Raw genomic sequence first — 24,441 nt, forward strand, 5'->3', positions numbered from 1 at the left:
GATGTTCAATTTTTTTTATTTTTTTTTTGCTAAATCAAATTTTTCTTTTTAATAACGTTAACATGTTATTGTCACTTCATTAGTTGCTAATAACGATATGGGCTGCTATAAGAAGCTAAAATTTTGATTGCAACCATTGATATCTGCTGTAATCACAGCTTTGTGCTAATATTTTACAAGTACACTAATTGGGTTGTAATGTATTAAGATTCTATTGAACAAAATCACACACCGGTACCAAGATCACTAATTGGGTATCGATGCAGTTAGAACATACAGGAGGACAGGAGGGTGCCAGAAATATGGTCATGGTGATGCTTGTATGGCTTCTGATCCTTTCAATAAAATTTTCCAAACTGGCCAACAGATAATTGTCCAACAATGTAGTTCAAGACAACACTGAATAACAGATCAGTAGATAGGACACTCTGAACCATTAGTTGAGATAAGGTTCTACAGGAATGAACTTTATTATGTAAGGGACTTGCCAGCCCATTCTCGTTCTCGTCGCTTTTGCTTTGCTTGCATTTTGTTGAACTTCTCTTTTCCCTTCTCGAGAAGAGGATCATGAACTACGTAGTCATTCACATTCTCGCTGCGAGTCATATTATCCTGTTGTAGTAGCGGCAATTAGAATCTATGTATTATGTCAAGTCCAGTTAAGTCCAATAAAGTCTTGTACATAACTTGATGCTACTGTTGCATACTACGGTATTAATTACTTTATGAGTTATTAACCCTTCTTTTCATATGCTATCACAATGTCACTTGAGATGTGACAATTGACAAATTAAGCCTTTTAGTCTTAGACATCTAAAAGTGATAGTGGGGGACTGGGGGAAGAGAAAAAGAGAATAAAAAAATACCTTCCCCGATGGAGGTTCAAACTTCAGCTTAACTTTTGTCCAGTCAGACAAGTCCTCATCCTTATGCCCTCCAGATTCAGCATCAGCTCCAACAGATTTGGAGGACATGGTGGCTTTGAACTTCTCAAGCTTTGCCAGCACCTGTCAAAAATATTCTTAGTTTGGAAGAAAACCAAAGATGCAAATGTACAACTAAATAATACTGAGAAACAAGAAATTAAAGTGGCAAAGTCGATAGCAGAGAAAAGCTATAACTTTACATAACTGGAGACTTCCTCTTTCCACTCTATATATAGGTCATATTTTCTATATCACTGCATTCTTCATTTGTCATTCGACGATCCTATGAAAAAATGACATGCAGGCCAATATACAAATTTCTTTGTAGCTAATATCATGTGGGGGAACCAAACCACACTTTGAATGTAATGTGCACAACATCATGTATCCTGGAGTTCGCTTTTGGCCTGACTGTCAAGAGTCGACATGCTGTCACTCTGTCAGCTAGGTCACGGGTTTAAACCTTAGAAACAGCCTCGTAATAAGAAATAAGGGTAAGGTTGAGTACATCATAACATTTCCGAACCTTGCTCATGCAGAAACATTATGCACTTAATTCGGCCTTTCTATTGTCATGTATTTCCCGACATAATTTAATAATCTAAAGAGTGATATGCAAATTAAATACCAATCATTTAAAAATATCATATGTAAACAATATATTCTTTGAACTCACATTAATTTTTGAACCATGTTATATGCAACTTCATTGCCTAGTGGCAAAGAAAAGCGTTGATAATGAATTTAACAATCTTAGGCACACTGCCACTACGTATTAAGTTCGTAATTCGTGGATGGGCAATCATCGTAAAGAACGCTCAAGTAAAAACAAGGGTTTGTAACAATAGAATAACATATAAAAGTTGACTAGTGATAATTGACAATGGAAAATAAGATCACAAATTTGCAACATACATCCTCTTCGTGCCCATGACGTCGGCGCTTCTTCTGCTTTTGTAACTGCCTTTCTCGTTCAGCTTCTCCCAGCAGTTGCAAGTCCACATCCGCATTGGCCAAACGCTCAGCCCTGGCTTCTGATCCTATTCCCTTCTTCAAAGCCAACTTCTCCACTTTTGGTTGATCATTAGATTTTTTGGCATTTGACCTGATACGCAGGATAGCAAACTATTAGTTGTAACTTGCAGCATGTGAATTCTCTTGCAGCTTTATTCTTGCACAATTTGCAAATATTTAGGACTAGAGATTAGAATGAGAGAACATATTGGGTGCAACAAGCTAACAAAAGGAGAGTCATGCAGATCTACTAAAGAAGGCATATTTCCTATAAACAAGCAGGAATAGTTATAATTTAGCAAAGAAAAAGAGCGGGAATAATTATGAACCTGTAATCCTATACAAAAAAGTAATGCATAGTATTCCCATAAACTAGTCAGCGTATTTTATAATTCATCGCATCTTGTTTACATTTAGGAAGCAATGATATCTTCCTATTTGTTCCGATTCTTGGTAGATACAAATAAAATTTTGTGCTATACATGATGCTTAAGTTAAGAAGCTAATATAGAATACAACCATTTATATCACAGATTACGAGAAAATGGAACACAGCTGGCAATTTGAAGTGTAGGTGTACACACAGGTACTTTACAGAAATTAATCCCTCCTGAACTAATAACAGCTTCATCGTACTAGTCTATACCTTCAGCCCAAAACATTTTCTAATTTATAATTTGGAGTGGATTTTTATATATAATTTATAAAATCTGTTCTTAAATTTGGAAAAAGTGTCAGATGGGTAACTACTTCAATTCAAATGTTTTTGACAGTTTATCAAACTTCTATTTACAATCGATGGCGCTGACCAACAATTTCTAGTCAGCTTTCTCACTTCACAATCTTGTTCTCTATCTTGTCATATATACAGAATCTTAGCAAAAAAGTGGTCAAGTAAGAGCTGATGGGACCAAAAATATACATTATTTGGAAAGAGAAAAATGGGCCTGAGGATGACCTCAGGTAACTCCCCTGAGGTTATAAACTTCTCCCATACAAATTTAATGGCATTTTTGTAAATGCTAGTAACTTATCCTAAAAATTACAAATTTACCCTCCTGTATTTATATGAGAAAATGTTATAACCTCAGGTAGTACCCTTAGTACCCTGAGGTTATCCTCGGGTACATGATTCTCATTTGAAAATGTGTATGTTTGCAGACAAGTTCGTGTGCGTGTTTGATAAAGAATCGTTGTTCCACACTTAAATAGTAAACGTGTATTTAATGTAAAAATATAAACATATAGAAAATAACCCAAAATATGCTTTGCAATATGAAACATAAGAATAAATTCAGATTATTACCTTGGTGGATTCCACACTTAAATAGTAAACGTGTATTTAATGTAAAAATATAAACATATAGAAAATAACCCAAAATATGCTTAAGTTCTATGGAGTCCAGTTTTAATTGGAGTCCCTCGGAGTCCATATATGTTCTGCAAGTAAAATATAGCTTAAAATATTGCAAAATATATTATTTTTCGACAAACATCACTATTCTATTAAAAATCTTGTAGATTGCATACATTTTACAAGCAGAACATTACAAAAATATATTATTCTACAAAACATATTTAGTTTGCAGAACATAAATGTTCATGTTGCAGAACATATTGCAGAAAATATATATTGTACTGTAAATATATGAGATTTGCATGATTTTGTTAAAGTTATGCTATTTGTGTGACATGTTTTGCAAAATAACACGTTTTACAAGATATTTTATTTGCAGAATGTAAATGGACTCCGAGGACTCCGACAAAATGGTGGACTCCATAGAACTCAGCCCTTGCAATATGAAACATAAGAATAAATTCAGATTATTACCTTGGTGGAGAATAGGAGCGTTCATGGTTTCTTGGACTTGAACTCTCTGAAGAAAGAAAATGACAGGAAATTAAATTAAAGATAGGCTGCAATCTAACCACAATTCTTTTTTTACTGTAGAGGGATATGCAAACTGCAGAAAATCAAATTAAAGATAGGCTAAGGCTGCAATATAACCAATTTCTTCAACTATTGCAAAAGGGTAGAACTCACAAAGCGACTGATCTCTATAGTAAAACATTTATAAATTAATACTCTTTAAATTAATAACTTCTCTAAAATGATATTTTTCTTAGTTCCCGACTTGGGCCAGTTCAAAAACTGATCAATTCGATAAAAAATTTATGATAGTAATAAGCTGCATCATAATTTTGATAGTGTTTTTATGCATTAAGTGCTTCCTTATGTGTAACAATATTCAAAACATGTTATATTGTCTTCCACATGTCTTAAGTATAATTTTCAAGAATTTGCCGGTGTATGAATTTGTAACTAATATACATTGAATAGAGTATAATACATAAATTAGCACACTTCATTTTATTTAAATTTATACAATTAAAATTTACTTTTGTAGTTTTGTTTAATGTCGAAAACTGTCTATAAGTTAATTATTATTAATTTACCGATTAACTAATACCTCTCTAAATTAATAAAATTCTCCATCCTAACGATATTCTATAATATTTTACTGAGGTTTTACTGTATTGAAATAATTCTCTCTTAAGCATTACATTTTTCAACCATATGTTTCATCAAGTTTTTGATTGTCCGTGTTCATTTTTTTTAAGTTGAACAAATTGCTTTGGGAAACAAGACTTCAAGAAAAAATGACAACAATACATGTTTCTTCTATATACTATTTGCAAACAAACATTTTTGTGCAAAAGTATATATAATATGCATATGTTATACAAACATATACCTTCTACCTTCATTGAATATCTTAGAAACCTAAATATTTAATATATGAGCTCAATGATGGCCAAAGTATCGAAGTGAAAGAAAAACGGGGAAAAATGTATCAAATTTATAAGCATAGTTATAATCTTGTTAGGCCAAGTAGTAAATTTTTATTAAGGTACCCGCTATCATAAAAATCTCCAACAAGGTGTGACGAGGACTTGATTGGATCATTAATATTATAGTAAACACTTTTCGAGTGCTCACTTGAAAGTCCATTTTGGGCTAAGTGTGGAACACTTAGAAATTTGTCTTTGGGGCAACAATCAATTTAAAGACCAATTTATTTAAATGCAGTAATATCCGTGGTAAGAGGGTTCCAACTTTTAGATCTCACATAATTGAACTCTCTTCTATCAGCTCTCTAAGAAAACTCTTCCAAAACCTCAAAATGTGTTAGAAGGGCTTTAATTAAATCATAGTATATTAAATTCAACAATGTCAAACAATATTAATGTTAATTTACAAATATGACATACATATTCATTTGTTTTAATGACGTGAGAAGGTAAGTATTCATCATCCGAGTTTGATGGTTAGTTTAAAGTTTTAACTAATTATAGCTCTTACTTAAGAATTAAGAATTAAGATAGGAAGGGAAGCATTTCATCAACCATGGCCTGTGCGCACAACAATAAATAACTTCAAACAACTCTTTATAGAAGGCAAAGGGGCTTCTTCTGTTCTAAATGCGAGAAACTATACACGTCAACAAAGTTGTTTCAAGTTCTGAAATATAGACATGTGGACCAAGAGATAATTAATTAATTTTAATTCTTGAAGTACAAGTGAATTAATTACATAATCTATTAAAAATGCTCTGATACTTGGTAGTGGTAATCTATAAAAAAAATAGTGCATTATGTTACCATTGTGTGACTTTTGCTTAGCCGAATGATCTCCAAGCTCCTTTCTTTTCTTAAGTATTTGTAATCGCATCCTGTTATCAAAGTTGGCCTCATCGTCATCACTGTCAGCAAGGGTCTCGGAAAATTTACTGTGTGCCTCTTTCCACGATTCATCATTTTTCGAACTTAGAGCTTCTCTCACACTTAACTGCATATCTTTTATAGCTTTGGCTTCTGATTCACTCTACATTAAACAAATTAAGTCAGATTGTTTGCTATACATTACTCTTAAATGATGCAAGAATGAAAAAAGTTATATTTTATAAGTAGTAGGTTAGGTATGGGATATAATATGTACTCATCAAAAGGTTTCTACATAAGTCTCATGTTACACTGTATGAGAAGTATGAAGCTTTTAAAACTAGAAATGTATCAGCATTATGAAGGAACAGCACCTACATACATATGCAATGAAATGAGCATTTCTATATCCTTGGCATGTACAACTAAGTTTAACGTTAGCACTACAAATATATAAAAAACATGTGATATCAAGATACTTTTCCTCCCGTCTTTCTAAATTAGATTTATAGGAGTTTGTCCAACAAAACAAGAAAGGAAAAAAAGAAGGCCACAAGGGGGAAAGAAAGTGCAGCAAAGCACATCTACTGTTTGTATTATTAAAGACCATTACAAAAAAAATATTACTTACATATGACTAACTCTTTCTTCTCATAAGAAAGCCAGCTATACTCAACTTCTATGTTACCCGGACTCTTCATTTTAGCTTCGAGTACCCGTGTCGGACACTTGACACTTGAACATGGACACTCAGACTTGGACACTTATTTTAGGCCAAAAACATGTATATTTTTCAAAAAAAATCCGAGTCCAATACATGGACATGTATCCATGTCGGACACTTCTAACCGAGTCCGAGTAACATAGCTCAACTTCTACCCAGTCCTATTTTACACTCTAATAACTATTTATACGCACCAAACTATATTCAAACCTTTTTACCTACATTTCTACTTAAAGGTTTAAGGTTCGACAGCCGTTCCCAAACCAAAAAGTATAAAATCAAGGTAAGAATGTAACTGCAACCAGCTTAGATTTAATATCATTTTATAAAAACAATAGCCACCTCTTGAAATAGCATAATTACTCGGCATATCCCGCAGTTTGGTTTAATAATACAGTGTCATTATTGAAGATCGACCAGTACCGGTTTGCTAGTTGAACCGTCTTCTTTCAGCAAACGAGGATCATCTAATACATCATGACTACTTCTAATTTTTATCTTCACAGCTGCCAATTCTTTTTCCTCTTCTTCTGCTTCTTCTCCAAATGAAAGCAAGTTCAACTTTCTGTATAAAAATAACTGTAATTTATATACAATAGAGAAACAAGAATGATATAACAATTGTTGTATGTTTGTAAACCAAAAGATGCACAGATGCAACTTACTTTGACGCTTTCCTTTTTGTATCTTTATTGCCACTATCATTTGAGGAGATAAAAACTTTAGCAGGGGCTGTCCTTGGAACAATATCATCAAAAGGATTCCATATGACCTGCAGCGCAATGCATTTATAGTCTCTTTCAAAAGTATTACTACAGTATATGCTTTCTTGATCTGATCATTGTGTTTGATCAGGAAGGCTGAAGGCTATATCCAGTCTAACAGACTTTAGGATTACTTCATGTGATTTTAAATTATCATCATATTTAATATTTATTGACTATATATATATTTGACGCATTAAGTTCTACACATTGGAGCATATAGAAGCTGCGCAATTTTCTTTCAACAGTACATCTATGCCAGAACATTTTCTTTTGTAATCATCCACCTCCCTATATAAATTCCTAATTGTACTTCATAAAGGCATAACATTTTCTCCAAGTTGCCCTTTTGTAGAATCTAAATTCTCTTCAAGGTTGCTATATTCAATATAACCAATCCACATTTATAAAGTTTGGTTCTGGTTTATATTGTTCTTCACTCCTAAGCTTTTATCATTCCTTCAAAAGATTCAAATTCATGTATGTTTCTCTCTCCTTTTGTACACAATATAAGAGAATCCAGTACATGGAGAAGTCTCAGAGGATATGATGATTCTAGGGAAAATAATTGAAACCTTTAAGAGTCTGTTCAAGGGGGGAGCCCCCTTATCTACCAATGGAAAGATCTCCACGTGTGGCGTGATAAGGAATCCTAGAAGAGATTCATCGCTTCTGGCCGCCTTATTCCGTCACCCAAGATCCAAGTAAGGAAAATAAAGAGAAAAAATGACTATTTTGAGGGTGTAGCTGGGAAGGTTTTGGCATATATTATACCATAGTAGAATGAAAATAAATAATTTGCAAAGCTCTTACAAAGAATATAAGAATATTTAAAATGGAATGGAGGAAGTAATTTTGGATCAACATATGCTTCAAGAATAAACGGGAAGTACACATTATTAAGATTTTTTTTATTGACATGTCTGTGTATCTGGCTGTGTGTGTGCGTTAGGGAACATAAATCTCTAAATAAGACAGGCAACAATATAAGTAACAACGATACTAAGTTGCAAATTAACATACCTCAACAGAAATCAATTTAGGTGGAGATTCTACTGGTCGATCATCCTTATCAGTTTCAACCTCAGAAAAGTTTAAGAGATTGTATAATGAATCTCCAGTTACCTGTAAAAAAACCAAGTCTAAAAAAATCTGAAGTTAAAACTATATTGAAAAAAAAAATCTTCTTGGCCATACCTTTCCAAAAATGGTATGTTTACGATCAAGCCAATCACAACGATCCAAAGTTATAAAGAACTGACTCCCATTTGAATTTGGTGATCCAGCATTTGCACATGCAACCAAGCCCCTGTGATTGAACCTAAGGCGGGAATGGTACTCGTCAGAAAATGTACCTCCGTATATACTTTCACCCCCTGTGAATATCAAAATCAATGGCATCATGAGACATGTACAAGCATTTGTTTGAAATACTAATCTATTCTACTGCATACCAGTCTATGTCATAGAAGTGAAAACATATTAATTATCACACACAAAAACTTAGCAAACATTGCAAACAAATGCATATATAAAGAATATTTGGATAAAAGGCATAGAGAACAAGAGATATACCATCAGGTTTAAATGTGTAAAAGTTGATAAACAGATATCCGTAATCGGATAACATAATTGGCAGTTCTCTACAAAGATGCAAGGTGTACATTGACCTACAAAGAATCACCGAACTCGAGAAATATAACCATTCATAGAATCATTGTCAGCCAGCATATCCTACTTAGATTATATAAATGTACATCCCTCGTAGTTTTACCCTGCATCCTAGGGCATCCTGTACTTAAACATTTCCCTATTTTCGCTGATCCCTAACGCCCTACTTGATTAAAATGAAAGAATCTTTTAATTATAACTCATTTAATAGCTAAGCATCGTAATTTCCCGTTCTTCCCTAAAACACACCAATTTAAACAAACTATAGCCTAACGAAACTCAAACCCTAACTCAAATTAAACCGTATTCGATAAGTCCAGCCCGAAATTATAAAACTAAACATCAATTCAAGCATACATAATATACATACAAAATTACCTTTTCCGGTGCCAGTAGGATCACCGCCCTGAACCATAAAAGACTTAATAATACGATGAAAAATTGTGTCATCATAGTAACCTTCGAGACACAGCTGAACGAAGTTACGCACAGCTTTAGGAGCCTCTTTAGGCCATAGCTCTATGTCCAATGGACCGTAGGTTGTCTTCAGTGAAACCTTGCCTTTGGTCGGAGGCTCCGATACGTAGATAGATGACATTTATTTGGAACTGAATTTTGAGGTTTTGAGATTGTGGATCAAGTGTTTGCGTTTTTGTCGATCAAGTGTTTGCGTTATTGTCGGTCTCTGAGAAGATGTTACAAGCCTCGGAGCGTCACGAATGTGTTAAGCTATTTAATTTTCACTGTCATTTTTTATTGTTGGAATGCACGTTCGTTTTTATTTTTAAACTATTGTTCTAAAAATCTCCGTCTGAATTAATTAATTTTCGATTAATTTTCTATAAAATATTTAATTGATTCGATTTTTAAAATCTGATTAATCCTTACCAAGTTTTCATTATTGGAGTATATATAATTATTTATTAAAATTAAAATACTATATTAATTTAAATATGAATAATTATAGAAATTATGATATAATAAATATATATTTGTTAATAAATACTACTATAATCATAATAATATATTAAATATAATTTAATATTATAATGCATCCGATTTTTACTCCGATTAATCCCCAATTTTTAGTTAATCCTAAACTGGTAACTCGACCAATCTTACTCGACTTCCGATTTTTACAATACTGCTTTAAACATGAATATTTTTCATGTGTCGAGTTCTATGAAGATCACGTTTTTGTTGGAGACCACGAAGTCACCTATGTTTTGCAATCAAAACACTATGAAATATACTCCCTTCGTCCCTTTGAATTGTTAACATTTGAAATGAAGTGTTCGACACGCATTTTAAGACTTCTATCTAGTATAGTTATATAAATTATTTTTCAATTTTTTTTCTTCTGAATAAATATTAAATGTTTAAACTATTATTGAGAAAAAAAAATTTAAAATAAACTATACAACTATACTAGACAAGAGCGTTAAAATGCGTGTCGAACAATTCATTTCAAATGTTAACAATTCAAAGGGACGCAGAGAGTATTATTTTGTAAAGTATGTTTTACGAATATTACTAATTCATTAAAATTGTTGAAGATTATTTAATTTTAATAAATATAATGTGGATATTCTACAATTTGAACAAATATTCTGCAAAGTAACATGTATCGTAAAATAAAATATTTGTAATTTTCTACATGCGGTACATGCATGATATTTAAGATTTTGAATAAACTAATGATCTTTGTAGAACATAATTCACAAAATAATAAATTTTGCAATATTTGTATGCAAAATTTTAGTTGCAGACTCTGTTATAAAAATCGGCCGATTTTTCAAAAATCGCCGATAAATTGCTCAAAAATCGGTCAAAAATATTTGTCCGATTTGACCGATTTCCGATAAATCGCCGATAAATTATTCGATTTTTAAAAAATCGTCCGATAAATCGCAAATCGGTACCTCAACTGAATAATTCCGATTTCCGAAATCTGTAACACTGGTTGCAGAACATAAGTGGTCTAGGTGGTCTCCAACAAAAATATGATTTACTTAGAATTTGACTCTATTTTCCATTTATATATCATGTTTTACTTTGGGTGGTATTTTTACTACGTTTAGCAATTATGTAAATAAATGCATCATCATCATATTTAATAATACCGCCTATTACCGTGTGTGGGGAGAATATAGCTTGCACAACCTTACCCGCATTTCAAAAAAATGAAAAGGCTGTTTTCTCAAAAGATCCCGATTTGTTTGTGCACAAACATGTGTGTTCTAAATAAAAAATAATAAACAATGATATATAAAAATAAGTTAAATATGGTTTTTACTGCACTTAGCAATTATGTAAATAGATGTATTTTATTATTTTTTTTGAGTCAAAAACAGAACTAATTCATAAAAAAAAAAAAAAAATAGATGTATATTTTTTGTTAATGTTTAACTTGTTCCTCCACGTGGATAACTCCCGCTCTACCCTTTCAATTACAATCTCAATTCTCCGTAACCGTAATAATTTTTGTCTGAATTAGGCGGAGGGAGGAGGCAGAGACTTGCAATCAAGCCTCCGCCTCCTCCAAGTCCCGTCACCTCCTCTCGTCTTACATCTGTTTTCCTCAACGCCCACCAGGTGTTTGTTAAAAGTCCTCAAAGAAACAATTTGATCAAAATTTAAAATGGGTGATCGTCTTGTGCCTATAGATGATGTTGCATTGCCCAACAAAATGGTGGCGGTGGCTGTATCCAGGGATAATAACAGCAAATATGCTGCTAGATGGGCTATTAATAATCTCTTCACCCACAAAACTAACCCATCACTTTTTCTCATCCATGTTAGGAGTAAACAACACCGTAGGTACCCTCTTGTTTTTTTTTTACGATATGCATTTTGTGGATATATTTTAAATGACAGTGCAATGAGTAAAACTATAATGCAATGAGTACTTGTTAGTTTTTGTTCTTAATCCTATAATGCAAGTGGCAAAAGGTTATTGAGATTTTAAAGACAGTTGATGTCAATTTTCGAAATCCCAAGGACCAAATAATGCAATTGTGTTTTATTTATGCTGCAAGTTTGAACTGAAAAAGGAGAGAATTGGAGAACAATAATAAGGGCGTATAATTTGTAAAATAAATTTCAGCTTTTCACGGAATATGCCAAGTGCTATCATCCTTAAACCAAACAGGACAAGGTGCCCTAAAATTTAAAATGGTAGATTTTATGGAAACCTACACTGCTGATCCAAGCTCCTGGCCAACGTTTATCAACCCTGCCCATTTTTGCTAAGAGATTTCAGCTTAAGGAGGCAAGCCGTTTTAGCACAGTATAGAACTTAGCAGGTGGCTAGCATTTAGCAGTAATTACACTCTTAGTAATTGACAATTCTTGGATACTCCTTTCTCCTTGAATGGGAACTGTCTTCTTTCGAACAATATAATTTGCTTGCAAAAAATACAAGTAGCTTTTGTTAGATAGAGGGAGTATCAAAAAACTAAAATGCATATAGATGATCTCTTATGGTTTATCACATCCCAAGTAATTAATTGTATCATTTTAAGATATGATAAATGCATCTTGAGAATATTAAAGCAACCAGGTGTTATATGCTTTATCTGCAGCAAAGATTACATTTATTATCAACCTCTGCAGTTCGTGAGAGGTTCAAAACCTAGTAATATTATCAAAATCTGTTGAACCCTTTCACTGGTATAGAACCGCTTCCTTGCATGAACATTTACGAGCAGAACTAGTTTTGTCTGTAGTCGATATTTGCACAATTAATGTTCTATAAGAAAGTTCTTTCATCATGTGGTAAATATTTGTAATTACATTGAGATATGTTGCAGGAATAACTGACATGGATAGTACTGCTCCAGATGAACAGAGTGACTTGATTGATGCTGACATGTCACAGCTATTTAAACCCTTCCGTGCATACTGTGCCCGAAAAGAGGTAGGTTAATTTGGCAACAGATAAATGTAGAGATACGAAGTAGCATTTTTAAGAGTTTTGATAATTCTGAAATTATCAGACGTGAATCTTATACCTGACAACTGACAGTGCCTCCTGCATTAGGACTAACTCGCTTAAAGAGGTTTGAGGGTAATAAATCATAGTTATATCCTATAAAACACGAGCAAGGGTTTTTTTGGTTGTCGTTGTTGGTATAAATTATTCTGGATAGTCAAACTTCACTATTTGTAGTATTTGTTCTAATGTTTTTATTGGCCATTAAGAAAAACCTGAAAAAGAGAAGATTTTTAGATCTGACGAGGATATTGTCAGTGCTTAAATAAACGAACTAGAATTCCTGAGTGACAACCACTAATTAAAAATATGATATCATATATCAAATTAAAAATAATCTTAACCAATAGAAAGATCAATAAAATTGTATAAACCTAATGACAAGGTTGTTATTAGAAAATAGAGCAGAATTAATTTACATGTTTATCCAAAGATTTTAAATATACTACAAGATTCTACAAATACTATGTAAATATACATCTTTAAGCTTTTTTAAACAAATAATATGTGCAGTGCACAAGTATAAGCAAGATAATAATGAAGCTGAAGAAGAGTACTTTTTATCATGTTAATGAATGGTTTTGACTGATTTTGATGTTTGATTTGAAGGTTCAGGCAAACGAGATAGTACTTGATCATGATGATATTTCCAAGGCACTTTTGAACTACATAGATGACAACATCATCACCCATTTTGTTCTCGGAGCATCAACAAGGAGTACTCTTCAAAAGTCGGTTCCCCTCTCCACAGACACACACACACACATACACATCTATGTGACTTAAACTCTACATTTCTCCTAACAGGCAATGGAGGTTTCCTGACATTCCTACTATGATCCATGAATCTGCACCAGGCTTTTGTTCAGTGTATGTAATTTCAAAAACTGAGATACAATATGTCCGACCAGCTGCAGTGCCTGCAGCTATACTGTCTACCATTTCTTATACACCAAATTGTCAGAAAAAGTTGTCTCATTTTCTAACCAAGCAGTCTGAACCAGAGGAAGAAGTCAGGTACCCCAGTAAGGAAAAAGATTGTATAGAATTTAATCATGCAATAATAGTAACTGTTATGAAGCTTGAGTGCATCTTCATATAGAATTGGTCAAGTTAATTATGCTTTATGTCTTTCAGTGAAAAGCAGAAAAGTGTAAGATCTGAGAGGAGGCTGCGGAACAGAAGGTTATCACTAGACAGTATTGACACTTTGTTTAGGGGGCAGAAGAATATATCTAGCCATAATCCCCTTGGTGTTCACGAAGATTCTCATGAGCATCTAAACCTTGTATCACATGTTGTCGCGTCCCAGGATGAAGATGTCACCACTTTACAAGAATCTACCGAGAGAGCGCACACATTGCAGTCAGTAAGTGCAGGGCAGCGTACGAATTAATTATAAAAATATGACCTAAATTAGTGAACTAATATCTAAATCATGCAATATGGCAGAAAAATGTTGAAGCCAAATTGAGAAGAATGAAGCAAACAATAGGCATGTACAATAGAAGTTGGAAGGGTGCATATACAGCCATAAAGAAGGTTTGGATTTTACAATTGTAGGAGAACTGTGTTTGATATTATGTAAAAGTAAATACCATTTGGTTTTGATTTTTTTTGAGGAAAATAAACAATGCTATAATGTGCTATAGATGTAAGATGTCTATAAATATAAATACATAGATAGAGAACTTGATCCAGAGTTAGTCAAAGAAGATCACACAAGGTAACTGACTTGTGATGTCACTTGTAGGACACAAAAAGATGTACATGTACTTTCTAGTTTCTAACAGTTTGTGTTTGAATTTCAGGTTAAAGAAATTCATCAATGCAAATTAGAAGAAACTCCCAAATTTGAGATAGCGTATCTTCTTGAAGACACAGCTCTTAATTTTTCCGAGGTGAAGGAGATGTATATATACAAAGCTGCTTTTGAAGCAGCTGAAAAGGCAGAAAAGCTAGCTAAAATGGAAGTAGAGAGAAGAAGGCATGCAGAATTGAAGGCTAAGAGGGATGCAGAAGCAAAACACAGAGCATTAGAAGTTTTGTCTCACAATGTCAGGTACAGAAAATACACCATCGAAGATATTGAGGCCACTACTAATCACTTTTCAGATGCCTTAAAGATTGGTGAAGGTGGATATGGACCAGTTTACAGCGGCACGCTTGATCACACAAAAGTTGCTATTAAAGTTCTTGGATTAGGTGCTGCACAAGGAAATAAACAATTTCAACGAGAGGTATAAATCTCTCATACTGTTTTAGCTTTAGGTTATCAAATTACAAACTGATGCATTATAATCAGAAGATACCTTTCTTGTAAGCAATCAGATAACTCTCCTGACTGACTCAAAGACAATGGGATTAGAGATGTGAAGGTGACATTGTTTTTTGATTTCATTAGTTTAGCAGTACCCTTCTGGATCTGGTATTGGGACTTAACACTCAAACTTCTGGAATATAATATGATTTGTTCTATCACTTAAGCTCGAGTAACAATCCCTCTAGAAGTATATAGTAAATGACAGATTCCACAGCACAAGTTTCCAAAACTCGCCTCCCTCCCTAATTCAGCAATGGAGCAGGAGACAGTTATTTATAAAAGACAAAATCTTTGGAGCAAGCAAAAAGAGTTAAGGAGATGAGCAAATGCTTGCTAATCACATTGCTTCTGTTTAACCACACGTGCTGATGGTTTTGAAAGAGTAAATGCAACTTGATTTTATTTGAGCAAGCTCTACTCAGTTAATGTCGGAAGAAATCATAAAGTCACAGCATTATCGTTGGCCTAGCTACGAGAAATGTTTTCCCTTGATCTTCACATATAACTTTGTTAAATATCTGAAGCAAGGAATAGGAGATTACTTAGTCAGCTCCTCCGAATCTGTCACTAATGAGACTGAGGGTAGAAACTAGAAGGGCCTACTCTTAGAATAGAAAGAGCAAATCTATGTATCTAAAATATGATTATATATATAAAAACCATGTATATGTATGATGGGAATGGGAGTGGCTCCATCAATCCACTAGTACGGCTAGGTAAATTATTGTTCCGACTCCGTTTTAAGTTTGGCTTATAGTGTTCAATTGTTCATATATAAATGGGTTGGTGTGGCAGTGAGAATGCAATTATCAGTACTGCTAGGTTAAATTATTTTTCCGACTCTGTTTTAATGTTTGGCCTATAGTGTTCATAAATAAATGGGTTGGTGTGGGAGTGAAAAGACTATTATCCCAATTTGTTGTAGATGTGATCTCTCTGCTATGTCAATGTAATTGCAACGGATATACTCTGCAGATGTTTAGATGAAATACTGCACGTATCTAGTACTAGCTATCTCTCTTCCCCCGAATACACAGATTCACAGACATACACATAAATGTATATATTTACATGCTCCCTTTCTAGTTAGGTCATCTAAATGAACTAAAGATGTTCTTTTAGCATCCCTTCATCGTTTGGTATCATTTTAGAAAAACATTTACTTTTACCATCACCCGGTCAAAGTATAAGCTCGCAATTCCAGGGGAGAAACTACAAACACCCCTCCACCCTCTCCCCATATAGTTTGCTGTTCTGGGTCACCTCATGACAATGTAAGTGCTGTATGATGGCTCCGACACCCTTGCAGTGACGGACTTCATATAGTTTGTTAATCATGAAAATGGCCAGTATTTTTTGGGTGTAAGATTATGGCATATAGAATCTTTCTATGGGTCTCTACTTTTGTTTTTCATTTATAAAAACTTTGTTTGTGTTATATGCAGGTTGAGGTCCTGTCACGCATGAGGCACCCAAACATGGTGCTTCTCTTGGGTGCGTGCCCCCAGTATGGCTGTTTAGTGTATGAATACATGAGCTATGGCAGCCTGGAAGATCGTCTGTTTAGAAAAGGTAACACTCCTCCAATATCATGGAGAATACGGTTTAGAATAGCAGCTGATGTTGCAACTGTACTTCTTTTCCTGCACAATGCGAAACCAGAACCTCTTGTCCACTGTGACGTTAAGCCAGCCAACATCCTTTTAGACAGCAATTACACGTGCAAAATCAGTGATGTTGGTTTGTCACGTCTACTCCCAGCTTCAGTAGCTGATAATGTCACACAATATCGTATGACTTCAGCAGCCGGAACTTTTTGTTACATTGATCCTGAATTTCAACAAACAGGCAAGCTGGTTGTTAAATCAGACCTGTATTCATTTGGGGTAATGCTACTCCAAATTCTTACTGCGAGGCCTCCCATGGGTCTTATTCATCGGGTTGAGAGATCTATTGCTGAGGGAACATTTGCAGATTTGCTTGACCCTACTGTACCAGATTGGCCAGTTGAAGAGGCCCTTTCTTTTGCAAAAATTGCACTTCGATGCGTTGAGATTAAACAGAAAGATAGGCCAGATCTTTCTTCAGTTGTTTTGCCAGAGCTTAATAGGTTAAAAGAATTTGGAATTAATTATATATGGAGCCCGGATTGTACAGTTTCAAGTTCTTGAGCTATGAGATGGCATTTTGAAATTTTAAGATTCTATGTGCCTAGTGTCTACTATTTTCCTGCGTTCATTGCTCAATTGTGGCTTGACTCGTATCCAGGTCACTACATCAAAAGCAAGTAGCCTTTTTTAAGCTGATATTTACATAATTTGTCAAGAGGTTAATGTTCCTAAGTACTTGCTCACCAAACTTCGGTGAGTAAGTACTCACGAGCATAACTTGATTAAAAATTACAGCCCTACCATTACAATACACTGTGTACTCTTATAACTAAAGTACGTACTAATGGGCATTTTTCTCATTAGTCAATCACTAATCCTTTCATATTAGGGATAGTTATAGAGGATTGCATCTTTGTCTCCTGCAACCAAAAGTATATAATTTTTATTTAATTCAAAGCCAAGTTTGCACTTACATCCCACCACCATTGCTAAACTGTATAAATGTTGGACTGAGGCAGTACTGCAATCAGCTTAATTATCCCCCAATGTTATTGCCTTGAAAAAAGGGAGGCTAAAACTAATATTTGTCCCATCCTTTGCATTTATTCGGAATATATCCCAGCGTATAGTCTTAGCTGGCATTCCTAACATATATTTTTCGAGATTTCAATTATTTTGATCATGTTAAATGAACGCTGAGCCTACAAACTACGATCAAGATGCATATTGTGTTTTTCTTCTAATCAAGTATAATCAAGTAATTAGGTAAATAGTGTTTGTTATTTAAGCGAGTTGAAACTATATTTTACTAGATATTGTGTTTTTTCTTCAAACCAAGTGATTAGGAATGTGTAATTGTGTATGGTGAATGCATAACTTTGCAGTCTATATTGCAAATATATTTGGGCATGAACCAGCCATTTAAAACAGCATCTTGGTCACTAAACTTTGAATTCTGCATTATTTTCCATCTTCTGATTCATTTCAGTCCAAAAATTATTATTAAAACTAAAAATTTAGAGGTAATTTAAACACTCGTATATTTAAATTATTGGATTTTTCCATTGGGAACCTTTATCGCATATACACCATATCATTTGATTCAAGATCAACAATCCATTACTAAATAAACAGTCATATCAAAACAACGAATGTCTACTGACTCTGCACCAGAAAGAACAATAATATGACCCCTAAGAGTTCATTTGGATCGGGGGCTGGGCAGGGATGGGTCGGATTGGCGGGGGTTCAAATTTTACAACCCTTGTTTGGGAAAAAAATTTAGATGAAGGGTTGGGTTTTTAGGGTTTAACATAGGGGTTCATGAGGGTTCTCACATTATTCAAATTGTTCACTGTTTCAACACCCCAAATCGTGGTGTTGGGGTGAGAGAGTGCCCTGATACCCTTGCTTTCTGTTATTTCTCAGCTGCTATAGCCCTTTTTTTTCATTTTTTTAATTTTTTTATACAAAATTGAAGTCTCAAATTCAGGTTATATTACATAATTATTTATTCATCACACTTACATAAATAATTTAATCACAGTTACATTTATAATAAAATATATTTTAAAATTAATAAAATTTAATTTATAATTTACTTTTACTTGAAAAAATATATTTTTACAAATCTTACCTTCTCTACCTTCGCCCAAACTTGATAGGCTTGAACCATTTTTTTTCAACCATTACATCCAAACATGGTAGGGGTTCAACCCGACCCATCCCTTACCAACCCAACATTTTCCGTACTAACCCAACCTAACCCTTCCCTCCCCAACCCCCAATCCAAACATACCCTTAAAACTTTGATTGGCAAAACAAACAAGTTTGCTTATAGTCCAAAATAACAAATATGTCAATAATCACTTCTGAATGTCCAAATTGAATAACCACCAAAAGTATAGGATCAAAATCTTAAACATACGTAAATAACAACTATACACTATATTTAAAAATGTTGCTTTCTCAGACTAAACCACTGAAAATCTAACAGGGTCATTCAAGGGAACATGTAACAGATTCACCTCATGTCGATGAAACCTGGCTGCAATCGCGACAATTAAACTTCAGAGCGCGCAACCATCACACTATATTAAATGATTTTCCTGGAATATATAACTTCAGAGCTCGCAATTTGGTTTTGATGTAAATAAGAAATCATTAAAGCTCCACAATCTTTGGCCGCTTGCTTGATTTTTTGTTTCCCAATTCGTCATATGATTCCTTGCCAATAGACTTGGTTCTTTTTATGTTTCCAGAGTGGCATTGAAGTCTCTTGTCATCTTTACCCTGATCATGTTTATCACAGACACTCTGCTCCTTGTGCTCCTCATCATCAGAACCGCTCTCACTGTGACTGTCATTTTTTTCATCTTCATCACTACTGTCACTCGACTCACTGGTAGCCGCAAAGGAAAGAACTGGTTGGTTACCATTAACAGCAGATTCGGCCGCAGCAATAGCTTCAGGGGTATTCAGGTCAGCAACCCCCAGCATAAGATCCTATTTAGTTGCACATAAAAATTTACATTCCATGGTCGATAAACTTCATAGAAGATTCATTTAAGTTACATGGTCAGTGAACTTCACAGGAGATAGTGTATGAAACATTATATTTACCATTTCAATATGCGGAGAATCATTGTCTTCAAGTGATTCAATATCAAATAGCTTGGTATTGTCCTACATACATGATACAGATGGTGAAAATTTGTAGCAGGCAAAGAGAGCAACCACAATTTAATCCAAAATCGATGTTATACCATGGCAGCAAGCTGCAGTTTTTGATTTGCTTCTGACATGACTGGTAAGAAATCCTTTAGTTTATCCAGCACTGTAGAAATATTATAAAATGACAGTGAGCAACAACAAGGACTATACTCCTAAATCATACTACCAGGTGAGCAATAATGTAATGCGCATAAAAAAATATAGTCATATTCTTATCTTATTTAGTTCCCAACCTCGGAACCTCTCATACATACAAACAAAGAAAGAGTAATCACGATATAATCGAAACTCATCGGTACAATAATTTGACACAAGAGAAAACAAGAGGCAGGAATCTTAGAAATTAATTATATTGTAATAATGCAAACTAAAGTAAATTAAAAACATACCTTGGCTTTTCGGAACAGGCTTAATTGAAGGCTTTTGATTATTGTGAGGCTGAATTGATTTCGGAGGTAAACCATTATTGACACAAAAAAGAAGTTTGGATTCTGGAAAAAATGTAAAATCAAATTCAATTGAAAATAAAAAACAAACTGTATACGAATATTAAAAATGACATTGCACAAACAGATACATACAATAGAGATAGAAAAGAGGAAAAAGAAGTAGGTACCAATAGAAGATGAAGAAGCAGGAGGATTCTGAGCTTCCAAATCCAGAAGTATATTGCTGGTACGAGCAGCCATTGTGTGTTTGTGTGTAATGTGTATATGATTGCTGCTATCTCACCTCAAACAAAAACACGTTTGTTAGGGTTTTTCTCTTAGGCTACGGCCGTCTTTTGACCTCCCCCGACCCTAAATCCTGTACGCAGGTTTGGGATTTTACTTGCAAACTTATTTTATAATAAAAAATATTATATATTTAAATTCTGATGTTTTATTGGCGTGTACAAATTTAGCCTATTTTTACACAAAATTGACAAAAATAACCAATTTCTGAAAAGTTGGCCAACTTACAAGATACCCTATCCCATATATGAAATACCCAACTACCAGTGGAGATACCCAACTGACAGTGGAGTATTCAATCGGTCAAAATTGGCCACTTTTTTCAGAATGACTATTTTTGTTAATTTTTTTCAAAAATCGGCTATTTTTATCATTTTTTCTGTTTTATTTGTATTTTTAATATATTTTTAATTTCATTGAGGTTTATATTGGGGTTATACTATTCAATATCAGTGTTATAAAAATTCCCAATTTAACCCGATTAATATCCTTCAAAGTACCACGTCGATTCGATTTTTGAAATACGATTAATACTTAAAATTTTCCTTTAGTAGAATATTTATAATTATTTATTAAAAATTAAATATTATATTAATTCAAATATAATTAATTATAGAAAATATGATATAATAAATATATATTTGTTAATAAATAACTACTACAATTATAATAATATATTAAATATAATTTAATATTATAATACATCCGATTTTTACTTCGATTAATTCTTCGGATTAATCCCCAATTTTAAATTAATCCCAAATCAGTAAATCGATCTATTTTCCCCGATTCCCGATTTTTACAATATTGTTCAATACATTCGTCAAAACTCAAAAGTAGAAATGCCACTTTGTTTAGGAATCGAAGTTATGACTAAATTATAGTAAAATTTAATATTTAAAATATACTTTATATTTAATGTTTATATAAAAAAACTTACTTTTTAAATTCTAAAAAAATTATAAAATATTTGAAAATCCCCCAAAATAGATTTATTTAGACATATAGAGTGAAATTGTGATATACTCAAATTTTTAATTTAGTACGTCAAATCAGTTGTCACATACCACAAGCTTGGTGGTGCAATTTGGTTGCTCCAAGCTAACATTCTTCCGGGCTAAACTTAATAAACAGTTGAGCCTGAAAAAGATGTACACTAGACTGGATGAATTGATAAATGAGTACACCTTATACCTATTACTCCAATAAAACATCTTTCCTTAAATGAATGGTTCAAATATTTTGAGACATCCAAATAAGGAAAGTGGTGCATATAAAATGGGAATGAGGGAGTATAAGAAAGACATTCATACACTTGAGAATATGAAAGTCAGATAAGGCAAGTCCTTGAGTTTAAGAAAAGCATACATTGCTTAGACTTGAGAGGATTGAAAGGCTTAAAGTGTTATAGTGTTTTTCAGAAGAATAGAGAACTTGTGCCTATACAAAGTTAGATTGTAGATGGAGAAAGGAACATGCATGATGAAAATGAAAGCTAATTTTGTATTTTTAAAATTTTACATTTTATTCTTTGCCACCTTCAAAATGAAAAGAATATGATTATGTGTCTGCCTCTGTTGCATTTTCACAATGTACTTGTACATTTCACAAACTTTAACACTTTCATCTTACAGCTTATGGCAACAGTATGCTCCCATCTTTCTGTCAGAATTCAAGATTCTAACTCACACTAATATTAGGATCTATTTGGCTTGGTTAGTTAGTTTGGCTCTATATAAAGCCAGATACAATCATTTGTCTTGCTTGTATCAAAAAATGAAACCTCCCAAGAGCCTAATATTCATTTACTCAAAATGGTCATTTTTCTCAACAACACTTATGATCATAGAAATGATCTTTCTTTCTAAACCAACATTAGGAACATCAGCTAGCATAACGCCAGCAGATGGCTTATTTTGCATAAGCGAATGCGAAACATGTCCTGTCATATGTGCACCCCCGCCTCCACCAACTAAAACTGCCAGTCCACCACCAGCACCAGTTAAACCGCCACCGGTTCATCACACTCCACCACCTGATGATCAATCTTACTATTTCGATTCGCCACCACCGCCAAAAAAATCATCACCAGCTCCTACAAAAGCATATCCACCACCTTCATACATTACATGGGGCCAGAGCCCAACTTCGCCTTCACCACCTCCACCTCCACCTTCTCCTGATTTTAACTATGTGCCTGTCCCAGGTGCACAAGGCACGTTCCCTACTTACAACACAGGGCAAAAAAATTCCTCGAATCCATACTATTACTTCTATGCTTCAAAGGGTTCTTTTTTTACCCCTGACTTGTCATTTTTCCTGATGGTATTGTTGTTTTCTCATGCAATAGTTTGGTGTTGCTGAGCTTCTTTTAATATGAATCAAATGTAGTAGCTTGGGCCTGTGAAAGAGTTTGTAGTTTTACCTGTATTTATGACCGTTTACCTTTACAAAGATTAAGTTTATTTGTAATGTACATATATGTTTTTTTGCAGATTATACATATGCACATATGCTGATATACTGAATAAGAATAAAGAGCTTGTACAAATAATTTTCCGAGCATTACCGTAATTCGACATAATACTATTTCTGATTGATACTTAAAATGGTGTTTTACAGGTGAAATTTATTACTTTCATGTCCTCCTGAACTAATTGTACACATTTTAACAAACACATTAGAATATCAGGACACAAGCTTTTATACATGTTATTTTATTGAAATATTACTCCCTTAATCCCAAAGTATCTGTTATGTTTTAATTTTAATATTTTTTTAAACCCAGAAAATAACATATATAACTCGTAAACCATCTGCACAAAGAAAGTTGCAAATAAAATGAGGGACAAAACTCCACTCTTAGTGAAAAATCATAACTCCAAGTAATAATTAACACTATGCGCAATAATAAGACAATTATATAATCATGATTAACAAGAACTCGCAAGCAAAGTAACCATGTAACGAACCAAATCACGAAGGCAAAACAATATATATATATATATCATACCCAATAATACCACTTATGATAGGGAGGGTATAGCGTAAGCAGCCCTACCCTCATTCCAAATAATAAAGATACTGTTTTCTCAAAAACCTCCAGCTTGAGTGTGCACAAATATGTGTGTCCTAAAAAAAATGATAAATAATGATATATAAAAAGTAAGTAAAAGTAAGTTAGACAATACCTCCGCCCATGGGTTTTTTCACATGGGACTTGGCTATTCCGTAAAAAATAATCGACCAAAAGTAGTTGTCGTAAGTCCCTTCTATTTCTCATACCTTCTATTTCTCATATTGCAAACATTTTGATGCCCCAGACTCAATTTTCCCCCTAGAGATCCCGCTCCAAACTAAATGCTATATATATATATATATAGGGTTAAGTTCTATGGAGTACACTATTTCATTGGAGTCCTTGGAGTCCATATATGTTCTGCAAGTAAAATATAGCTTAAAATATTGCAAAATTTATTATTTTTCGACAAACAATGAATTAGTTAGCAAAAAAAAATAGTAACTGAATTGACAAATAGAGTATAGAATCACTTAGCTCTAACAGAAACTATAACAAATTCTGAAAGAACAATGAGCATCCGAGTTGCATAGCCTTCAAGAAACTTAAACTGTTCTTGAAGAGATATTGCCCCGGTTACGTTGTGATGCATCAATATCGCTTACAGGATAAAACAATACAGTGTAATTCGTCCACATATACGTA

At 33.6% G+C, this 24,441-nt stretch overlaps 3 protein-coding genes across 5 annotated transcripts; 1 reads left to right on the forward strand and 2 right to left on the reverse strand.

The window, feature by feature from the left end:
• Positions 1 to 104: 104 nt before the first annotated feature.
• Positions 105 to 9,558, reverse strand: LOC141668260 (peptidyl-prolyl cis-trans isomerase CYP57). Its single transcript, XM_074475054.1, has 10 exons — positions 9,201 to 9,558; positions 8,349 to 8,527; positions 8,175 to 8,276; positions 7,053 to 7,159; positions 6,811 to 6,952; positions 5,604 to 5,826; positions 3,772 to 3,817; positions 1,842 to 2,031; positions 867 to 1,007; positions 105 to 612 (listed from the first exon to the last, which is right to left on the reverse strand). The coding sequence occupies exons 1-10, from the start codon at positions 9,418 to 9,420 to the stop codon at positions 472 to 474; spliced, it is 1,491 nt and encodes a 496-aa protein (XP_074331155.1). The 5' UTR covers positions 9,421 to 9,558; the 3' UTR covers positions 105 to 471.
• Positions 9,559 to 11,220: 1,662 nt separating this feature from the next.
• Positions 11,221 to 17,345, forward strand: LOC141668169 (U-box domain-containing protein 52-like). Of its 3 annotated transcripts, none has more exons than XM_074474894.1 (8): positions 11,221 to 11,638; positions 12,635 to 12,741; positions 13,426 to 13,547; positions 13,624 to 13,833; positions 13,954 to 14,185; positions 14,269 to 14,358; positions 14,628 to 15,056; positions 16,585 to 17,345. In XM_074474894.1, exons 1-8 carry the CDS (start codon positions 11,464 to 11,466, stop codon positions 17,308 to 17,310), a joined length of 2,091 nt encoding a protein of 696 aa, XP_074330995.1. In that variant the 5' UTR covers positions 11,221 to 11,463; the 3' UTR covers positions 17,311 to 17,345. The 3 variants fall into 3 exon arrangements, with proteins under 3 accessions (XP_074330995.1, XP_074330997.1, XP_074330996.1); XM_074474896.1 differs by having other exon boundaries at positions 11,505 to 11,642; positions 13,674 to 13,833; XM_074474895.1 differs by having other exon boundaries at positions 11,511 to 11,642.
• Positions 17,346 to 19,106: 1,761 nt separating this feature from the next.
• Positions 19,107 to 20,789, reverse strand: LOC141666985 (uncharacterized). Its single transcript, XM_074473254.1, has 5 exons — positions 20,600 to 20,789; positions 20,373 to 20,474; positions 20,016 to 20,086; positions 19,873 to 19,935; positions 19,107 to 19,755 (listed from the first exon to the last, which is right to left on the reverse strand). Exons 1-5 carry the CDS (start codon positions 20,670 to 20,672, stop codon positions 19,414 to 19,416), a joined length of 651 nt encoding a protein of 216 aa, XP_074329355.1. The 5' UTR covers positions 20,673 to 20,789; the 3' UTR covers positions 19,107 to 19,413.
• Between the last annotated feature and the right edge of the window lie 3,652 nt (positions 20,790 to 24,441).

This window comes from Apium graveolens, chromosome 6, assembly GCF_009905375.1.
Source record: "Apium graveolens cultivar Ventura chromosome 6, ASM990537v1, whole genome shotgun sequence".
Classification (NCBI taxonomy): domain Eukaryota; kingdom Viridiplantae; phylum Streptophyta; class Magnoliopsida; order Apiales; family Apiaceae; genus Apium; species Apium graveolens.